A 21,872-nucleotide genomic window follows, 5' to 3' on the forward strand; every position below is an offset into this window, starting at 1 on the left:
TAGTGTTTTTCTGAGTACTCATGTCCAGCCTCACATACTGTATTGTGCTGCTGATGGAAGTAAGGCTGGGATGTAAACAGATTAGAGAGCATGTTGATTGTGTCTGGTCACAGTTTGATTGTCAAAGAGGCTATTTTCACTTATCAGCGAGACGTGTGTGTGTGTGTGTGTGTGTGTGTGTGTGTGTGTGTGTGTGTGTGTGTTCTTGTTTAACTATATTCGTGGGGTCCAAAAACCGGGAATACAGTATACTTGTGGGGTCCGGACAGCTTTGTGGGGCCAAAATGCTGGACCCCACAAGTTTAAAGGGCTGTTTGAGGGTTAAGACTTGGTTTTAGGATTAGGGTTAGAATTAGGTTATGGTTAGGGTGAGGGTAAGGGTTAAGGTTAGGCATTTAGTTGTGATGGTTAAGGTTAGGGTAAGGGGCTAGGGAATGCATTATGTCAATGACGGTTCCCCACAAAGATAGTGCCACGCACTATGTGTGTGTGTGTGTGTGTGTGTGTGTGTGTGTGTGTGGATACATGCTTTCCACATGTTTCAACACTTTGCATTGCAGAATAAGAATAATTACAAGAATAATTCTCAGATGTTAAAAATAGTTAATTTGTGTGTTGTCACACACACTTTGTTTTTGTACTTCAAACATAGCTATTTTTTGCACCACCTGTCTTCTGCTGTGTCCTTTTCTATATTTCTTTCTAAACTCTTCAGAGCTCTTAAACAACAACTTATTGTGGAACCAAGTTATATTACCTGATTACACTGATTGCATACTGCATACGTGCTGTGTTTGTGTAAATGAGTATGGAGCATATGAAATGTGAAACATACTATATCTAAATGAAATGTCATGCACATTTCAATATGTGTCTTACTGTATACCCAACACTTAACATAGGTATACAACCAAACGATGTGCGAACAGTTCTGTTGTCTAAAAATACTCATTTGTCAGTACATCTCTCTGTTTTCTAAGCAGTGCATTAATGCATGTCCTATGGTGCTGGCTCTCAGACTCATCTTGGATCAAGGGAGTGATTACATTGCTCTCCAGTCCCCCTCTACAAAAGAGGAGGTGTCGACTCTCCCACTATTTCCGGTTGAATGGAATACGATGGAGGAAGTATGTTTTGTGTATATGTCTTAAAAGTCACATCAAGTGATAAAGTTAACCATTTTAAATCTGCTCCCATATTGTTAAAAGTTTAAATCTTGCACTCCCCAATAATAGCATTCATTTTTTCACACATCTTCCTCTTATATAGCAAAAAAGTATTTCTAGGGTGTCCCATTTATCAACTTCATTAATTTATAATAGTAGAGTAATAAATTATGTAATGAAATATTAGTGTTTTGATGGGAGTGTAGGAAGGAGCGACTACTTGTTTTCTACATTCACATCAGTACAAAACAAGGTTCTAAAGAGGGAAAGCAAATGTGTAACATTACATAATAACAGTCATAGAGTCCTAAACCTGTTGCTGACCACAGTCTTTCCCTATATATTATTATTACACTAATGAATGGCCATCCCCAGTACCTCACAGAAATAGAGCAAAGAGCAGTATGTGTCATCCAAACATTTTTAACCCAGTCGATACAGTATCAGTTTTCAGGTTTGGTCCACCCAAACACAACACTCTCCCCTAACCTCCTGGCTTAAAAGATAAACATTTGTCGGAAAGCATTTGAAGTCACTGTTGGTGTCAGTTTATCACAGTCCGATAGATACATTTACACCTTTGGCTTCTTAAATGGAAAGTTGCTGTAAAAATACTTTCCCAAGGATAACACAGTCACTGTGGTTACAGGCATTATTCCCAGGAACAACGCCTGTAACCATAGGAGGTAACTCAGTTTACCTGTTCATACGCACAGTGGTCACTTCACTCGGCTCTGCAGTAGTGACATGCAATAAAATGTCGAACTGCAACCCCTTACAACAAGAGAGCAATGGCTTGTGAATTGCTAAGAAACCTTCTAGAATTATGTAAATTATGTAAATAATGCAAGGCACTTGTCACAGGGAAACACTGGTATGTAAAAGCATGTCATGCCTCTTCATCTCTTGACTGATATCTCCAGGCCATCTCTACCCCTGCTGTAAGTAGAGAAGAGATAGCCTGCAAATCAAATTAGCTGTCTAATGGAGAGAGATGAAGAGAGAAGTAAAAATGAGCAAAGGAGGGAGCAGAGGGTGAGAATGATACATCTGCAGGATTATGATATTGTCTTTTTTGTGAATGGAGGAAGAGAGAGCGTGAAAGAAGGAAATGGGCCTGGTGGTCTGAGTAATATTGACTTGAGTGGAGCTTTTTCAAGGAAGTATAACCAATACAGTGGTTACTACTGATACAGATCTTTTTTTACATGGATACATGACTTATATTAAAATATATTTATGGTATGGATCCCTTAAATTCACTAGCTGCACTAATCAGTATTTTGTATTAAAAATTAAAATAAATGTTTAAAGGTGCTGTAGGTAGGATTGGGAAGATCCAGGACTTAGCCAAAAAATTTGAACATTAACAACTTCTCAGTCCCTCCCCCCTTTCTGCTAAAGCCCAAAACGGTCTCCTAAGCCCCTCCCCCCACAAGGGAGAATGAATGAGTATGCATGAGCAGTGATTGACACGCAGTTAGACACCCCCCCTGGCCCTGATTGGTGCATCTGAACAGGTAGCTGTGGGTTTTTGCAAATCGTACTACAGGCTGTAGGTGGTGCCAGAGGAACCAGATTTTTTTTTTTTAATTACCTGTTTCATGTAGTTCTACTCGAACATAGGATCAGTTTCAGCAAATATGACAGAAAGTTAGTTTTATAGACTTGGACAACGTTAGAGACTAACTGGTGAACATAGTACAGAATTTAGCAGCTAAAGATCCAGAGATTTCCCTCAGAAGGTGGTGGAAACAAAATCAGAGCTAGATGAAGAGTGAATATTACTCATATTTGACTTCAAATGAACGCAACTTTTCTTGTGTCTGCTGGTAAATAGACAATAGGTGGCTAACATATTTACCATATCAACACTCTTAGTTAATAATATTTCAATGATGTCCTGGCACCTTGTTGCGCTGCCCCCAAGTGGCCAAATTAATTAATGCAGGGTTAAAGAATTGGAAGCAAAATATATTCAGTGGGACATTTTACAGATACACATTTGTGCCATCCCTGGTGGACAAACTATGTAATGGCAACACTTTATCTGAATTACCTCAGGCAAACTCAAATGCGCCAACATTTGCAGCAAAAACAATAAATCTTTGATTATTAATCAGATGTAATATCCGACAGAAAACGGTCAGGTTTGAAAATTAAGGTTATATAAAATCTGATAGAAAGGCATCTCATTGTACAATAAAACTCATTGTACAATAGAACCGTTTCCCCACATTCAAAGCATTAGGTTTTATTCTGCCGAGCTTTAACTGTTTATGAGCAATCAGCATGCATCCTTTCCTTTTCCCACCTCACATTCTTGTTCTGCTTTGCATGAAAACAAGAGACCGCCATCCTTGGAGAGTGGTGGAAAAAAGACTGTGAGAATGTACAGGAGAATGAAAATAAGAGAGAGGGAGAAAACGCTGCTCATGAAACCATCTGGGTGTTCCCAGCATCATCCTCTTGCTTTGGCACAGAGGCTGTTTTTCTCTTCTTCCTCTCTCTCCTACATGCCGTGTCTGTTCTGTGTACCCATGCTTTATTTATCGTTGCCTTCATTAACAATTTAATTGAAAAGCAAGGGGAAGAGTCACATCTGAATATTATTGGACCAAATAGGACAGATACAGTCCCGTAAGTATAGGCTGTAAATGCTTTCTCCAGCAAAAGGGAGAGAAAGAAAGAGAGAGAGAGAGAAACTAGATGTCTGCCAACTTAAAAGATAGTAATTTGCAAATGCTGGCTGTCTCTAGTGAAATGTTTGCCCACTCACAACATGAATCACATGTGTGTGGGCTTCCCCTGCACTGCGATACATAACCTATTACATTGTGCCGTTTATTGGCGGTTCTGTCAAATATCTTAATACTTTATGAACACCAGTAAACATGTGCATTCCTCCTCAGGGGAAAGATGGCCTACAGATTCATTCAGTAAGCAATTTTCTTGCAACTTCCCCTTATTTATTTTTTCTAAGCCTAGAAAATTATACCGTGTTAAAGCAGGGACACATACAGTATGTCTTTAGATATGAAAATCTGTGGTGTTGTGCATGTGTACACACTTGCAATCCTTCATTTTGGGAACCATCTTTTTTTATTAATTTTTTACATCAGAGGAAAATGATGGAGGGAGAGAATAGAAAAGGTTACTGCCTGTGAAAGATTGCAGGAGGGAAAGGAAAGACATTTGGAAGCCAAGCTTGGCACTTTATACAAAAAGTTGATCATAATGAGAGACTTCATTTTGGAGTAAAAGTAAAACATTTAGCCAAGTATGTGAGGTGTTCACCTTTTGAGACATTTCTTGATTTGGTAAGTTACATACGCTTGGTACTAGTTAGTATTATAGTTAGTATTATAGTGGACTGATTTGCCTCATTCTAAACATATTGTCACCTTTAAAACTGACCACAGCTGCAATTCTTTTAAAGTCTACTGAGCTCAAAAGATTTCGGCAAGAGTATCACTTTATTTCTAAATATGAGGACATTGACATTTTTTGCTGTGTCTTCACTACAACCTGGCGGAGAAAATACCAGCTCATGCAATGTTATTCCCAAAGGAATCGGTGTACAGAGCAATGAATGGAGAGGAGAGGGAGGTAGGGAGGGGAGAAAAGAACAATAATGGTCTCTACAGTTCAGCATCTGCTCATTAATCATTCATAGGCAGCTAAGTGGCAGCAGCAGGGAGCACAGTGAGATTTCAGGTTACGGTATCAAATCTCTATTTATAAATAGAATAGTTATGGAGCTAGGCGGCAGAATACCATCACTCATAGCCCCCTCCTCCCACCTTCCTGAGAGTATTCACTGATGTCTCTGCGAAGGTTTGGCTAGCATGCAGTGATACTACATATGTAACCAAGTGAGACCTGAAAAGTGGAGAGCAGTCACATACAATACGATGAAATAAGGGTAGAACAACTGTTTCTCCTGTGGGATAGAGCTCAACAGACCCGCCCCTCCTCTGAGAGACCTTGGGTTCCGGAAGTAAATTTCCCATTCATTTCTCCCATTGACATGCCTTAGGCTAACCAGACGGTACGTGACTCATAAGCATACAACGTATCATTTCGAGTAAAAAAAACGAACAGAAAATCCCCAAAAAAAGTCAAAGGTACAAGACTGTGTATATATTGATCATTTCAGAGCGAAGGAACTACTCATCCCATAAATCACCGCGCACCACTGAATAAAGGAAGCTACGTTAGTTTAGCTAATAGCTAATTCGGCTAACCGCTAGCTGAGACAGCATGTAATAACTTTAAAAGACCCTCAAAATAAAACCTTAAAATAACCGTTAAATATATAACGGCTGTTATGTCCGCTGTAGCCGGCTTTACCCAGTGTTAAGTTTGAGTTAACGTTATTTCAGACTGAATCAAGATGTCAGCTAGCGGTTAGCCGAATTAGCTGTTAGCTAAACTAACGTTAGCTTCCCGACAGAGGCTAACGGCAGAAGCGTGGAACAGATCGTGATTCGTGCAGTGTCGTAAATCCTTGCGACGGATCGTGCAGGGAGCACAGATCGGGTACTGACCACTCCCCCTCCTCACCAGCATGAGTTCCACCAATCAGAGGCATCACTGTGGGATTGTGGGATTGTTCAGGATTGTGGGTAATGAAGTACTTATCCAAGACATCGCGAATAAAAGACATTTATCTCAAAACAAGGGTAGTTTTTTAGATTTTTGGTGTGTATATGAGCATATACAATCGCTGAGTCATGTCGTAGCTGGTTTTAAGTCTATCGTTGACGGTTACGATTTTATGGCTTATACTCCAATTTGTCAATGGAGAAATTGCATTGTATTTTTACTTCTGGAACCCGCTGTGGGCAGGACGGTTGAGCTCTATTAGGGCTGGGCTATATGGAGAAAATCAAATATCACAATATTTTTGACCAAATACCTTAATATCGCGACGATATTGACAATTGATGCTTTCACAAAATATTTACATAATGATTTTTTTATATAAATAATCATCAGTAATCTGGAGTGGATATGATGACTAAGTGGGTAAAGTCAAATAACAGTCTGGTAGGTTCAGAAAAATACATCACTTTACTGTAATGCAGCCTTTAAAACCAGGAAAAGACAACACTTATATCATATTATGATATTACGATATCCAAAATCTAAGACAGTATCTAGTCTTTGGCCCAACCCTATGTGAGGTATATATTTGCTGTTGGTCATTTGCATAGATTTCTGAAATGATGTCATTCATCCTTCTAAACATGCCTGTTCATGCTCACCCATTAACATGCTCCGGTAACTGACTTCTCAAACTGTAGCTTAAGTGGGCGTCACATCCTCTCCTGTCATTTTCACATCCAATCTGTCAATATCTGCCCTACACTCCACCACACCTGGATCGTTAAGAAATTGCTTTCCCCCGATCCGGTTTGTGATAGCGATGCTTCTCTGCCACTGTTCAAGGACAGCATGTGTATGAAGAATGGCAGAGTCCTACGAGCCCGTCTCATGGCAGAGGTGATGAGAGAGAGGGGTGTCCCATCTTTCCTGCCTCTCACTACCAGAGACACGGCAGTGACAAGTGACACATTCTATTGATTAATGGTCCACAGAACTCCCACATCTAACAAGCCTAACACATACAGTACCATACTGTACGACAAATAGGCCTTTGTGAATTATTTGGTAATGTAAGATGCCGCAGAAGTGGGTGACTGCTTCATGCATGCATGTGTCTCATTTGATGTACAGCTGAAGTTAACTTAGTAGCCATTAAAATGGTTATGTACATACAGACATGTACTGTTATGAGTTAATTTTTTACCTTTTGACATGAAACGTATAAAGCTCAGCTACAGCTATTTTACAAATTGGATTGTGTCAGGCAAGTCGAGGACTGAGAGGTCACCAATGACCTTAGAATAGAGTGCACACGCTTACTCCACTATGCAGCCTGTGTCAGGGATGTAGCTTTAAGTGGTCAGCTTGAGGGAAAAGCCTAAGTATCTGATGATCTGAGATCAAACTGCTTTACACAGCATTAGCAAGTGAGAAGAGCAACCATCAGCCTGTCAATGATTAACTAGAGCCTTAACTTTGAGCTTTATATCTTGGATATGTATTATTGGGATGCTGAACAGTTGGTTTGATAAATGATTAAAAAAAAATTTATTTGGTTGGTTAAATGTTTTTTTTTTTTTGAGATGACAGTTTTGGGTAAACCAGGTTACTCTGTCCTCACTCTCTTTTGCTATCTCCTAATTCTCACTCTTTGCTATCTTCTCAATCCTCTCTTTCTCTAACATGTACATTTTGTTCTTCTGACTATAATACTTGTCTATTTTGTGTGGACCAACCTGAACAAGGGGAACCTTAGAAGAGGATGCTTTGCGTGTGTGGGAGATATGTCCGTGCATGGTGGATTGAAATACCTGCGGCAAGTAAATTAAAGCCTCTGCCTCGCACAGCAGCGATTCAGCAGCAGTGCGTCTATGATTGAATGCTCGTGCAGGGCAATCCAAATGTTGAACACCGTGCAGGAAAGGTTGAATGCTTGCGCAGCACAGGTTTAGTGACAATGTGCATGTGCAATCAAGTGCTCAGACAAGACCAGTCCAAACATCAAACCTTGTACAGCAAGTTAAAAAGGATTTGGGCGTGCAAATGATGTAATATAGCAGGACCAATCCTGATATAAAATGTAAAAGTAATACATCAGTTTAATCACATTAGACCTGACATCAAACCCTTCAAGCTCTTCCTTATATTATTTGGTCTGACATGTGTGCAGAATAGTGCCTCGCACTTATAGTCAAGGAAGCCAGACAAGATATGGGGAAGGAAAGAGTCTGATAGAAGAGACTGGGGATGCAGTGATCAGATATGTGATGAGGTGTTGTGCAAGGCCAACAACTTAAACAGAACATCACTTAGTCCATGTGTGTGGGTGTGTGTGTACATGGCATTAGCAATAACATGATTGACATGTTAGAGCAGAGGCTGCAGCAGGCCATGAGCTATTAGGGAGGACGCGACCGCCACATCACTCACCTGTCTAGAGGCCAGTTAGTGCATGGTATGTGATGATGTGGACTGTAGTATCCTGTTACAGAACGGTGCAGTGTCTGACTCTTGGATTTGCACAAATGAAGAGGGGTTTGCTTTGATGTTAAAATCAACCTGTTTGAATGTAAGCTTGCTGTTTCGATGACTATGGGCGTTTTCACACATGAAAGTCCGAACCAAGGTCCGGACCAAGGTTCATGTTTTTGTTACATTGTATACATTTGATCCGGTAAGTTTTGGTTTCACACTGCAGTTATGCAAGCGCACTAAAGATCTATACGTGACAAAACTACGTCCTGCCGTCATCACATACGTGAGCTGCGTCTCCAGATACTTATAATTGATTGGTTTGTAGACAGGCTTCCCCGTCCTCTCGTATCCTCTCTCTGTGTCGGAGTTTTTTCAGCTGACTGCTGCTCTCCCCTACTGCCGCGGCTCTTTTTGTTTTGTTGTGTTGTTGAGAAGCAAGACACTGGAACTTTCTGGAGAATTTATTCAGAGACAAACGGAAACCTACACTGTACATTTACTACCACTTAACAAATAAACTGCTGATGTATTCTCTGCTCTGATAGCCGACAGCTGTCTGCTCTGAGCGCATTCACCGTCACTCTCACTCTCTCATGTAGCCTACACACTAAGCACCGAGCTATTCTTTAAAGGAGCTTCCCCGGTCTTGTAACACAAGGAGAGCCTGCCAGAGCTTCTTCTATTTGGTCCGAAAGTCCGAACCATCCAAAAAATGCTTTCACACTGTAAACAAACCGGACCATGGTTCAGTTTGGTCCGGACCGAGACCACCTCTTTTGGTCGGACCAAAATTTGGTCTTTTGATCCGGACCGTGGTCCGGGGGAGGTTTCACACCTCTAATTTTGGTTCGGATCAAACTGAAAAGTCCGAAAGTCCGGACCAAATGAGGTATGTGTGAAAACGCCCTATATGTGAATTCTTTCATTGGACCTTTTCTGAAAGTGAAACTAGAAAGTACATCCTGTGTACTTTTTCATAGTGATCACAGTGTTATTCTGTGTTTTTTGTTTTAAACCCAGGAACAAGAATAAAATATAATTCTTAATTGACATGTAGGTATTCTACACTGTGTAACACATATTTTGAAATGAGCCTTAATAAATCAAACCGCTTTAAGAAGCTAATGAGGAGGCGGCCTCTAGCGCACCCAGTGGCAGCGTTCGCCCCATGTTGGCTGAGTCCTGCAGCGGCCCGGGTTCGAATCCGACCTGGGGCCCTTTGCTGCGTGTCATCGCCCAACTCTCTCCCCCTTTCGTGTCTATCCACGATTGCGATGCCCATCAAGTGTGGGTTCGTGTGTGTTTCCAGAGTATAACTGTCCAGTAAAAGGTGGAGCCCTCTCTCACATAAATCCTATATTTTTTTATGCGTATGAGTAGGGCAGGATGACAATTCATTATGATTCTTTATCCACTTTTGATGTATTTGGATTGGACATTTTACCTATATTGCCCTGCCCTATATGTGAGTGAGTCTTTATGGTTAGACTACATGCAAGTGTCAAAGCCTGTAGACAAGTTGTACATACTCATACCAGAGTGACTGTACACTTACACTTGCCTGGTCAAGCCCCTGTAGGAAGCTGTAGTGTAATGCCTCCATTTTACTGTGCATAATGTGGACCTGAAGCAGTTTTGTTCCCTGTGCTGTTAGTGCATCTGATACCTCACCTATTAGTCAATTCATGTAGCAATATATCCTCACCCTCACATCCTAGAGCTAAATTGCAATGGAGTCAAGCAGATTCACTCCTCTCCATTTAATTTGAAATGAGATGAGATGATGTACTGTATGTGTGCATTGTCTTCTTATACTCGTGCAGCCCACACGCACACCAGCTTCACTATGCAGCATTATATCAATAATCAGATGCATACATAGCACTGACTTGATGCCTCATAATTCCTATCTCATCTTTCTTCTCTCCCTTGTTCAGATTCCCTGTTTGTTTGTTTCATGCCCTCCATTGTCTCCCCACCGCCATGTCTGACTCTGTCAACACCACTGGGTCTCTCACTCAATTGCTCCACCATCTACCTGCAATATTTATCTCTTTCTCCCTCCTCCATCCTGTTGCTAATAAGTTCTGGATGTGGTCGGTGTGGGGTCCAAAGCTTCTCCCTCACTGCCGCCTCTCCAGCTGGGTGCTCCCACAGTGCACCAAATGCCTCTCTTGAATATTGAATACACCCCAGGACCACCTCCGCGCTTCCTGAACAGTACAGTGACACAGTACTATTACCTAGCTATTACTGTGCACGGGGTCCCGGGGCTCCGTTAGGATGGATGGGCTTTGAATCTGTTTTGTTGTGGGTGAAGGAAGAGATAATAGGCAGGGGTGGATTGAGCATTTGAAGTTGTTTGATACTATCCCTTGCAAGTGTGAAAACTCTCCTTTCAGTTTTATAATTCGCTGAAGTTTCCTCAAAGCACGTGGGAAGTGTGTTATTCTGGGATGCATCCAATCAAGGTGTGACACTCAGGTTACTAGTAGGTGTGTAAAATTCACTGTGGCCTCAGATCCCCCCTCAAATATGGCCCTATTGTTGTTATGGGAAATTCATAGAAACTACTTATTTTCTGGGATTTTTTTTTGGGGGGGGAAGAATCAATGATATTGCAAAACTTGTCAATATTCCAGATTTTGTACAGCGCGAGTGTTGCCTCTAAGTGTTTGCTGCAGCACACTTTGCATCTATGCGTCTATAGCAGAAAGCTGGAAAAGTTCAGAAAACAATATCCAAAAATTTGTATTAGAATTTGTAAGGTAAAGACTGCAGAGTTAGGAAGGGATTTCTGAAGTGGAAAGCAGTGGTTATTTTTGTATTTTTAATGGGTTGTCATTGTGTTGTTATTGATCATGCTTTTCCACAAAACGTATGGTCTTATCAATATTTGTACCAAGATACTTGATCAAAGAATTACAGCTTGTTAAATGGTGAACATTAGTGGAGTATCATCAATTCTCCTTAACTGGAACCATTTGAAAGAGTTATTACAAAATAAATTCTGTTTGCCTCTCATTTCTCTCTGTGTGAGGCATATACCCAATTTTAGTTTAGAATACATTGGTGATGCTGTCAGATAACAACTCCACAGTTTCAGATTAGTCCTTGATGTAACACCTTTGGTATAATAAACATGAAAGGAAGGAGCAATGCACTGTGAGTGAGCTGATATTTACCTACCAATATTTTTTTATCTAGCCTCTCCATGATAGCCACTTCATTATTCAAAGGCCAACCACACAAAATTAGCAGCAGCAGATCCTATTGCGAAGCAGTCCCGCTAGGACCAATCAATGCTATTAGATCCATAAATGTGATTAGACACACTCATGCATCCGCCTTATTTCTCCTTCAAACGCTTGTGCTAGGAACGGTTGTAAGGCTTGTTGCCTTTAATTTATGCACCATTGATCCAATCCCATGCCAAATCAGGCAGATATATTGCAGGAGGTATAAACAAAGAGACATTTTGCACTGGTTGTTGGTAATAAGGGCTTTAACAACTATATCTAGGTCTTAGGCTGCGACAATCTTGCTGACTGTGTTATAACATGGTCAGAAAGACAAACCACCTTCATTTCATCCACTGACTCACAACACCTAACCTCTGCAAAGAGCACGAATAACCAACCAAGCGAGAAGCAGTCAAATTTTTTAATTTTCGCCACTAGCGGCCTGGCTCCATGGATGGTAACCTCAGCCAGTCGACTGGTCCACCACTCTGCTCCTGTACATTTTGTACATCCATGGTTCCCAGATGATGAATCCTAGTGACTATGATGACCCACTGACTTTTCTTTAGCACCACCATGATGTTGACTCCTTTTTGTTTTAAAGCTATAGTGCGTCGTTTCTGCGGCCCAATGAGGAATTCTAAGCAATGACAACAAAACTGTCGGCGCATCCACATGATACAAGCCTCCCGTGACCTTGTGGTGAGATGAGAGGGAGAAGCTGCCCTGAGCCCATTGCCACAGTTTAATTACTACTGGCAAAGAGAGGCTGCTGTAGTTTTGTGTATCAGAGGGATCTGTGCTTAGAGTGTATGAATGTAGCCTGTGCGTGATCTGTGTATACGTGCACACTGCATGTTGTAAATCTGACACTGGCATAGAACTCTCCACCAAAAAACCATCCAATTTGGGCCTGCCTTCCTTAAAATCCTCTTACATAAGCCACTACTCTGAAATGTGTGGTGGTATCATGCAGCTTTTTTTGGCTTTTCCTCTGAAAAAAGGCTTTACAGAGTTGGATAAAGACTAGCCTATTCTTTAAATAATACATCGGAGCTGCCTCTCATATTGTCTTAATACACTGTCCTCACAAAAGTGTGCCAAATATGACTTGGATTGACCTGTAGACTTCGGCTTCTTTGAGATGTGCAGAAAAGAAAACCATGCATTTTACTGTAGTAAGCTTTAGCCCTTGACCTGGATTCAGTGGCCAAACAAGACATACTGTATCTTTGTCACTGTCCTAGATTTTGCTCTGACATCAACAGAGAAACTCGTCTAATGTCATGAATGGACTCAAATAATATTTTCTGCTTTCCATGGACCATTTTGATTTACAGCAAAGGCACCAATTTATCTTAAGTTAACAGCAGTTTGATTAACAAAATACAATATTAGATATGTCAAGGGCCTTACACACATATGATGGCCTCATATTCATTGAACCAGAAGGGTTGCTACATGACTGAGTTTTACCTGCAAGAGTAAAGAATTGAAAAATTGATAACTTATAGTTGCTTGATGTTTCTTTTTGGGATTTTTCAGTATGTGAACGATGTTAGCTGAAACAGTTAGTTTTCTCCGTGATTCTCCGAGTTGTCTTGAAGGGTGAAAAAAATGATTAGTTAAGTCTCAGCCTTGCTGTTCTACACATTTGTGTTACTGAAACATCTTGATTGAACAATGTTGGGTGAATTTAATTTGAGGAAGTAATCATTCATTTGATTTATCACTGACATTTTTGCATTTGCACATAACCTAAATCAACATTTATGCTATTTTCCCTCCAAATAAAAAACAGACAGCCTGACTTATAGCACCTGCACTCCAGTACCATTTTAAATTCAGCTTGTGTGTTTATAGGTCAACATTTCTTTCTGTAGTTTATCTGGGAGTCTCAGTTCAGTGTAGTGTTAAGATAAAACAAGTAAAAATGGTGCCAAAAACAACAAAACGGCCAGGCAATCTTTAAACAGCTAAGGGGGGAATGGGATGAGGTTGTGGAGCTTCATCTGACCACAAAGTTTCTTCCCCGTGCAGCCGTGAGACGACTCGTGCAATCAATTTGGTTTTAGAAGATCACTAGCTCATAGAAGCATCTCCCAGTGTGGGTGTAGCAAACAGCCTTAGCTAAACGGAGATTAAGGCAACGCTGGAAAGACCCCTTGAAGCCCTCTAAGACTGGTGGGTGATTTTGGATTTAGCCGTGGTAGCAAGATAAAGGCCTTTCTTCCTGCTTAATTGATGGCTGTAATCCATGTGTTGTTTTAAAAGCCTGTCTGGTTAATGTGTGAACACAAACCCCGGTGGGTCTGTGCAGAAAGTGGTGATTTAGAGGGCTGAGGGTTTCCCACTGGTTGGGAGACTTGTCGATTGGGAATCCAGTGAAATGACTCGGCTAAGGGTGTAAAAAAAAAAAAAAAAAGAAAAGAGGCAGGCCTGCAGTTTGTGTCCATTTTGCTGCTAATATGGAAATGGTATACGAAAGATAAGTCTTTTTTGTCACCCATATTTAAGTATTAAAAAGTCAAACCAAGTTGAACTTTACTCATAGCTGAAATGCCATATAACACCATACAGTACATTCCTGACACTGTTTGTCCTGCTATTGAGGCCCTGTTTAGACAAATACGCTCGTGGGTGAAAACAACAAAATGTTTTATCAGGTGTGCCTTTTGTTTAGACGGCGATGGCATTTTTGGGGCTTAAAAATGCAAAAAAGTGAAACCACCCTCCGGAGTGGAAATCTTAAACGCTCCACCGTCGCGTTCCCGTCTAAAGGGTAAAAACGAGGGCTGTCAATCGATTAAAAAATGTAATCTAATTAATTACATACTCTGTGATTAATTAATCGAAATTAATCGCATACATAATTACCGGTGCCTGAACCGATACTTTTTAAGAAAGTAAAAAAAGAAAAGAAAAAAAAGGGTACTAAACAACAGTCGGTGACATTAAAGAGCTTAAAAGCTTGTTTATTGTTAAGGCTATATGGTCAAAATTAAATGATTTAATAATAATGTATAACAATAACTTATTTCACTAGTAAATTGCTGTTGAACGACAAAAACAACCACCAGATGGGAAAAGGACATTTACAATAACTTCAAATGCACCATGAGGCTGTAGTTTACCAGTTTCATCGAACGCACCGTCTGTGTTGTTTTTCCGACGTCGGCAGCTGCAGATTGTTACGTACCGGTGTTGAATCCTCTACAGTAAAACACAGTCAAACTTTACACCGTTTAGCGTTAGCTGTCAGCATTTTAACCGTTTTTAATCCAGCTACTAGCTAGCGGTAGGCTAACGTTAGCTGCTGTCGAGTGTAGTGTTAACTAGCGTCACATGCAGTGGTGTTTGTGTTGCCGTCTGTTTCAGAGCATCAGAGAGAAGTGCAGACATATCAGTGGCACCAGATTTCGGTAGCCAGGGTTGGCAGGAAGAAGATTTTTTACAAGTAAATGTTCCAATCAATGATCCAGGCAGCACATTCTCGTCACCCTCCTTCATTTTACAGTTCAATGGTGGCTAGAACGGCTCTGGGTCAAACGTCAATATGGAATGGATTAATACGTGTTATTTTTTCTCAGATTAATTAATCGAAATTAACGCGTTATTTTGACAGACCTAGTAAAAACGCACTGTGTGTGTGTGTGTGTGCCTTGTGTGTGTGTGTGCATTGTTTGGAGCAATAACTCCACCTCCTCGTCTGTCCAGACAAAATTGTCAGCTTTTGTTGTTAGCTTCACGCTACTAGGGAGAGGAGAGAGGAGGAGAGGGAGACAAGTAGAAGGAATGTTCTACGCAGGTGCGCAGACTTGGTGGATCGCATTTCACTCACTTTTGCGTCACCATATGCACGCAGATTTTGCCTCCATAACGCTCGTCTAAACGCGGAATAAAAAGTGAGAACGCAACGCCACTTTTGCGTTTTCTCTTCAGATCGTTTCCGTCTAAACATAGCCTGAAAATGATGTTTTGAATGCCCTCTGATCCTTTATATAAGTTCACATCTCTGCCATTCTGAGTCAGTTACTCTTTTCAACCATGCTACATTACATTTTCAGTGGTAATCAGGTTTCAACGAGTGTACAATTATACCACCAGTACTGTGATTAATGAGTAGCAAAGAGAAGTGGATAGAGGCTTAATGAGAAGATCACAGTCATCCCTAAAGTTAGGAGGTGCTTGAACTCCTCAAGGCTTTAGCACACTTTTATCTACTAGTGTACCTTTTGGTCTCAGTCAGAATTTTAATATCTTGCGTTGATCACTATCATGAATCACAATTTCTGCTTAATCTCTACAAAGTATGTAATTAACCCTGCACTGATTCATATCACTCGTTATATTACCACAGATAGGACGTTGAAAATAGAGCATGGTGCCTCATTATCTCAGCTCAGCTGCTAGTGCCTAAATAGTAAGTACATTTCATACCTCTGCTCTGAAAGTTATGTATGTTAACAAATGCAAAGTCTCGCATTGCCAGACCTATCTCCACAGCGCTGTGGAGGAAGATCTGGCTAGTCCACACAACATTCCTGGATAGGAGAATAAACAGTCAGGGGTTGTTTGCATTTCTTTAAACCAGTCCTAATCGTCTTGGGCGGCGCTTAGCTCCGGACGCAGCGAGCGTGGATCTTCAAAATAGTCTCGGGAAGGAACTTGTTTAGGTGGAACATTTGCACCCCGCAAAGGAAAATGCCACATACAATATTAAATGAAGTTCACTGTTCACACAATACAGTAACGTGAGTTATATAAATTAGCTGGGTACATGGTTAAATGTTGCTTGAGTCGACCGGAGTTTAAAGTAGACTTAGCGATTGTAATGATTTACACTACTTTTGCGTTACTTTTGAGTTACCAAAATAACCGCAGAAGTAGGCTATGACTTGGCTGGTAGCTTGTGAATTTCACCGCGGGATCAACAAAGTCTTTATCCAATTTAATACATCATAATTGATTTTTTCATAATATTTTGTATTATTAATCTGAATCTACAAGTTATAAAATAAAAAGTGAAGTAAAATGTACAATACTTGACTCTGAATTGTAGTGGAGTAGAAGTATCAAGTAGAAGAAAATGGAAATACTCAATTGCAATGTTCTTTACAATTGTATTGAAGTACGGTATAGTTACTTTCCACAGCTGATTGATACAATGTAATGCTAATATTTACATGTAGCATGCCTGAAGGTTAATTCCACACATGTTTATCTGTCAGTTGCTCGGACACACCGCTGTCTGCGCTGATGTACTGTCACCTGTTGGGACACAGATGTTGTCCGTACCGTCTCTGGTTTTGGCTCTGACCTCAGGAACGCAGGGTAATGACTGAAAATAATGGGAGTATGTCTATCTCGCAAATGTAGAATCAGTCTCTGCAGTCATCTCAACCATCGAATTCCAGCAACAGGAAATACTGTTACTTTTTTACTCAGATTTTTTTCCAGGTTAAAATGTGTTGTAACTCGTTTTACTGAGATTGTAACAGGTTTAATATTACCAGATCTTTGTCTATTCTAGCATATGCTGGTTGTTAAATTGTACAGACTTGCACATTTTAATCTTAATGCAAAAATTAATTATAGCCACCTTTACCTCTGGAGAAAATTAGTGACCTATTGTTAAAAATGTGTGTGAAAGAGAGAGAGAGAGAGAGAGAGAGAGAGAGAGAGAGGATTGACAAATGAAAGGTGGGATGGGTGGAAATGAGGACAATTGTGGCTGTGGGTGATGGTAGTGTCTGTGTGTGTCTGTGCAATGGAAAAACGGACGAGAACGACCAAATTGGAACCATTTTAGCCTCAAATATAGTATATCACAAGTTGTAGACATTCTCATCATATTTCATGAGCATGCTTGCACTATATTTATTGCTCAATAAATCTTCACTAGACCAGTATCAGCTTAAGTTACACTTTACCAACTATTTTGCATTAAGTGAGGGTTTATGCTTGCTGCATCATTTGCCTTTCAAAGTCTGGAACACCCTCTCTTTTTTGAGCATGAATTTATGTGCTTTAACATTTGCTTAGGTTGCAGTAGTTGAACTGAATAATAGCTGTTTATGAAAAGCCAATTTGTGTGTGTGTGTGTGTGTGTGTGTGTGTGTGTGTGTGTGTGTGTGTGTGTGTGTGTGTGTGTGTGTGTGTGTGTGTGTGTGTGTGTGTGTGTGTGAAAAATCGGAATCAAACGGCTTGTATGTGAAGAAGAGAAATGCTTTTAATTTACCAACCCAGAGATGAAACATATTGCTAGGCTGCTCCCCTCTCGCCATCAAAGACATACACAAACAGGCATTCACACACCTATACTGTACATACTCCAGGACACACACTGACACACAGGCGTAGTGTAAAGCCAACTTTAAAGGTCATGTATACAGAGTTCATCAGTTCCACCCAATATTTGCAGATCTAGTTTCAGTTATACATTGAAGGGGCTATTTTGCTGACATTTGAAGTCATTTGAAAGAGTTGATTTGTTCACACCCTTAGACTATAAATGAGTGTGTGTTCGTCACGGCCGCACTGCCTTGGTTTAATCCCTAAAATGACACAGGCCATTGACCAAAGCAAGGGCAGACCTGAGAACTGTCTTCCTGTGCTTTAGGTTCAGAGACACAGTGCAACTTTATTGACTGTTCATGTGACCCTAGCAAATTCTGACACTTTATTGCCAGTATTATTTATGACTGTAGTATTTAACCCTAACAGTCAGACTCAAAGCTCACTGTATTTTTTTCGTTTGTCGTTCCAGCTGTCCTTTGCAGCAACAACTCCAGTTCTGGCAGACAAGAAAAAGTACCCTAACTTCTTCCGCACAGTCCCATCAGACAACGCCGTGAACCCAGCAGTTGTGAAATTCCTCAACTACTACAACTGGAGCCGTGTGGGGACCCTCACACAGGATGTGCAGAGGTTCTCGGAGGTCAGTGTTCCTTGTTAATTTTTTCAAGAGAATAGATTTTGACATGGAATCTTTTGCACAAGTTGCCAAGGAAACCTGAGCAAATGTGAAGATTAACATTTTTTTAAACTGAAACTGCAGCTTGTATCATGTCTTTAGTAATAAATAAACACATTTTCTGGCTGGGAATAAAGAAAATTTGGTTTACCAGCAATATGGATGAGAGCAGATGTTGGAGTACATATTTTGTAATAGAAATTAATGTTTACAAATGAGATTTTGCTAGATTATTTATTTACCAAATTCCATCTGGTGTGTAGTTTAATGTCACTATCTTATTCAATAGACAGAAAGCACCCCTCACTACCTGGCTAGTTCTGTGAGAAGTCATTTGTGGAAAGATGAAGAACTTTATCCACACTTGTAACTAACTCCTTCATGACACTGTTGGCACTGAAATACATTTAAAAGCTAGAGGACTAATGCTGCGTTCATGCCACCTGGGAAGAACAGGGACCGCCCCCGTGATTACGTTGTTTTTCCGACTGCCAGCGTTCACATGGTCGGGATGCGTGTTCTTCTTCTTCTGTTATATTGGCGTAACAACTTGTTGCATGACTGCCACCAACGGTTGGCCGTAGCCTAGAGCATCAGGTGTATGAAAACATGGAGGCCACAATAACAAAAGATTTGCTGCTGTTTTCTTATACGAGCATAGAAACAGCACATGGACAGGTGTTTGTTTGTGTTATCTGCAGGACAACCAACGGGAAAGGACACGGATAAGGTGTTTTTTTATACATGGGCCTATTTATGAATTATTTGAAACATGTTATGTCTGTGTTTCTTGGCAGAGGCATTTGTCCACAATAAACAGTTTATTGTCATTGAAATATGTTCAGTGAACCAAAGTCGCCTACATCAAACGTCAGTTGTCAACAACGCGTCACCAACTGGGAAACTCGGTTAGCAAAATCTAGCCCGAGTTTCCCACCTCTGATCCCCACTGGAAGGGACGTGAATGATGGCGTTTTCACTCGGAAAAATGTTTTTCCGATGTCTATGAACGCAGCATTATTTTGGAAGTTGTGGTAAATCGGATTTCAGCTCGAGAAAGAAGTGGACACATCTGCATTCTCCAAGAAAAAGTGTCGAGCAGCTTTTAACTATAAAGAAAGAGGAGATATGACAATCCAATTCAGCCAACTGACTGAAACCATTAAGAAATATATTACAAGTTAAAATCATGTTATACCCAAAATGCATGGTAAGGTATGAGTCAAACGTATTCCTGATTGTAGTATGGTTGAACATTAGCGAAACATACACATTTGTCATGCCTATGGATGAAAGAAGTCTCACTGGAGCCCAAATCCCTTTATCTCTCCCCTCCTGAAAGCGCCAAGGGGCTTAGGACGGGAGGAAGATGGGCGGCCCGATTCAATCAACCTGCCACGAGATTGGCCTCTAATCCTGATTTACAAATATGCAAGCATCATTTCCGTACTTCATGATTTGTACAATCCTTTGTCAAGTTTAAAGCACTTGGTGCATCGGGAAATCACGGTAGCATGTAAGAAAGACAAACGGTTGATGAGATGTGAAGTGTTAAATGTTGTTTGGATACTGCTAAAGAATGGAGAAAGAAAATAACAACATAATGCATTTTGAGTCTATTTGTTACCTTCTTACACAGATGGCATTGTTCCATTATAGGATAATTCCGGTTTATTTCAATCAGGTGTATGCTCCATAAGTGTGGCTTTTGCGGCTCTATGAGCCGTGCTACATTTGCACTCTTCACTTCCGTCGTAGAGATTCAGGGAAACAATGACAGCATGCTGTGGTAGCCTCTTACAGCATTTCAAAGAACTATGGTTTTTATAGTAATCATTTCAAATTTCATTGTCTCTGAGTCTGACTGAAAGCAAAACACAGAAAGAAGCTGAATGAAACTGCCGTCATGGCTACCTGCATAGGGATCTACTGCAGTGCTGTTTCCCAGGATGACAAGGTTAAAGTTACGTAACGCTTGTTAGGGATCCAGTCAGTGGCATACACTCACGCATGCTCGCATGCAGGCACGACAACATTACTTAGATTGCCAGACAAACAGGGCCCACCCAGGAACAGAGCAGTCATCATCGGCCGTCAGATAACAGACCTGACTGAGAACAGGATTAGGACTCTGTCCTCTGCCTGGGACCCTTTTGAGCTCAAGTCTTTAATTACACTGTGCCCACTGATACATTTAGCAGAAGTTACCCTCTCAGCAGCCACTCTTTCTCTCAGGTCCCTTACACAGAAATCTTGCTTTCAATCTAAAATGTGCTTGGTTGCAATGTACAAATGCACATTACACAAGTTTTCTTTATATATGAGCTGCTATTACAAATAACCATTTAATGTAATTGTTTAAATTCCTCTCCATAATGACTCATTCGTGCCATTGTACAGGACATGTAAGGCCATGAGTGGAAGCCATTCAAGAGCTTGACATCAGGCTGTGGCACAAGCGTTTGTCACGCTACTTTGTACAAGCACATGACTGGCATTATAGTCTGAACTCTGGGATTTGGGATTTATACGGCGATGTAACACACAGTATGAGGGACAGGTGTGTGCAAGGACCCATCACATTGCCACTTTTTTAAATTGCATGAAAATGTACATGTCACATCAATATTTGTATCTCTGCTGTAAATCTCTGTTATAAAAGTGTAGGCACACATGCACAAAGCTCAGACAGAAAGATGGAATGATAAAAAGCACCTGCTAACACTCTAGTACGTGTAACACTAATCAAAACACACACACATGAAGTCACACCTGTCACTGCAAAGGGGCTTACGCTGTGAACATGCCTGGAAATGATGTGTTAATGATTTAAGGTAAGACCACCGCAGTCTGTTTGCCTCACAGTGTCATACTTGTATCATCTGAATCATCAAAAGCTTCTCACTCACTCTGCATCAGGGCACTTGAGTCTGTCTGTCTGTCTGTTGCCTGAAGGGTGTGATTGTTATTTTTTGGGAAAATGTATTTGTTTAGCTGCAAATGGAAATCTTAGCCAGTACTTGTTTATGGGGTTGGTTTAGAGAAGCACATTTGCTTTGAATGAAAGTCAGTGCACCTACTTTAGTCTTAAGATCTATTTGTTTAAATCTTACAGGATGTTGAAGCTGAAACAATTTGTCAATCAACAGAACTGCAGCAACTGTTTGGATAATTAATTGTTTAGATCATTTATCAAGCAAAAATACAAAACCTTCCCCATCTGTAGCTTCTCAATTGTGAAGTATTTGATACAGTAGTAAACTAACTATCTTTTGGACAATTGGTCAAAACAAAGCATGCGTTTTTCTCTATTTTTAACAATTAATTAAGAAAATAAAAGGCAGATTGATAATACAAACTATCCTTAGTTGCAGCCCTACTAAAGCGTTAATATTGAATGAA

The 21,872-nt window shown here is 40.5% G+C and overlaps 1 protein-coding gene across 2 annotated transcripts in view; it reads left to right on the top strand.

Annotated features, from left to right (window-relative positions):
- The window catches only part of gabbr2 (gamma-aminobutyric acid (GABA) B receptor, 2), a 190,526-nt gene that overhangs the window by 86,220 nt on the left and 82,434 nt on the right, over positions 1–21,872 (top strand). For both annotated transcript variants that reach the window (XM_031323135.2, XM_031323134.2), the window contains one exon: positions 18,264–18,434. In XM_031323135.2, the coding sequence (XP_031178995.1) occupies positions 18,264–18,434 (171 nt within the window). The remainder of the gene's footprint in view (positions 1–18,263; positions 18,435–21,872) is intronic.

This window comes from Sander lucioperca, chromosome 16, assembly GCF_008315115.2.
Source record: "Sander lucioperca isolate FBNREF2018 chromosome 16, SLUC_FBN_1.2, whole genome shotgun sequence".
NCBI lineage: Eukaryota > Metazoa > Chordata > Actinopteri > Perciformes > Percidae > Sander > Sander lucioperca.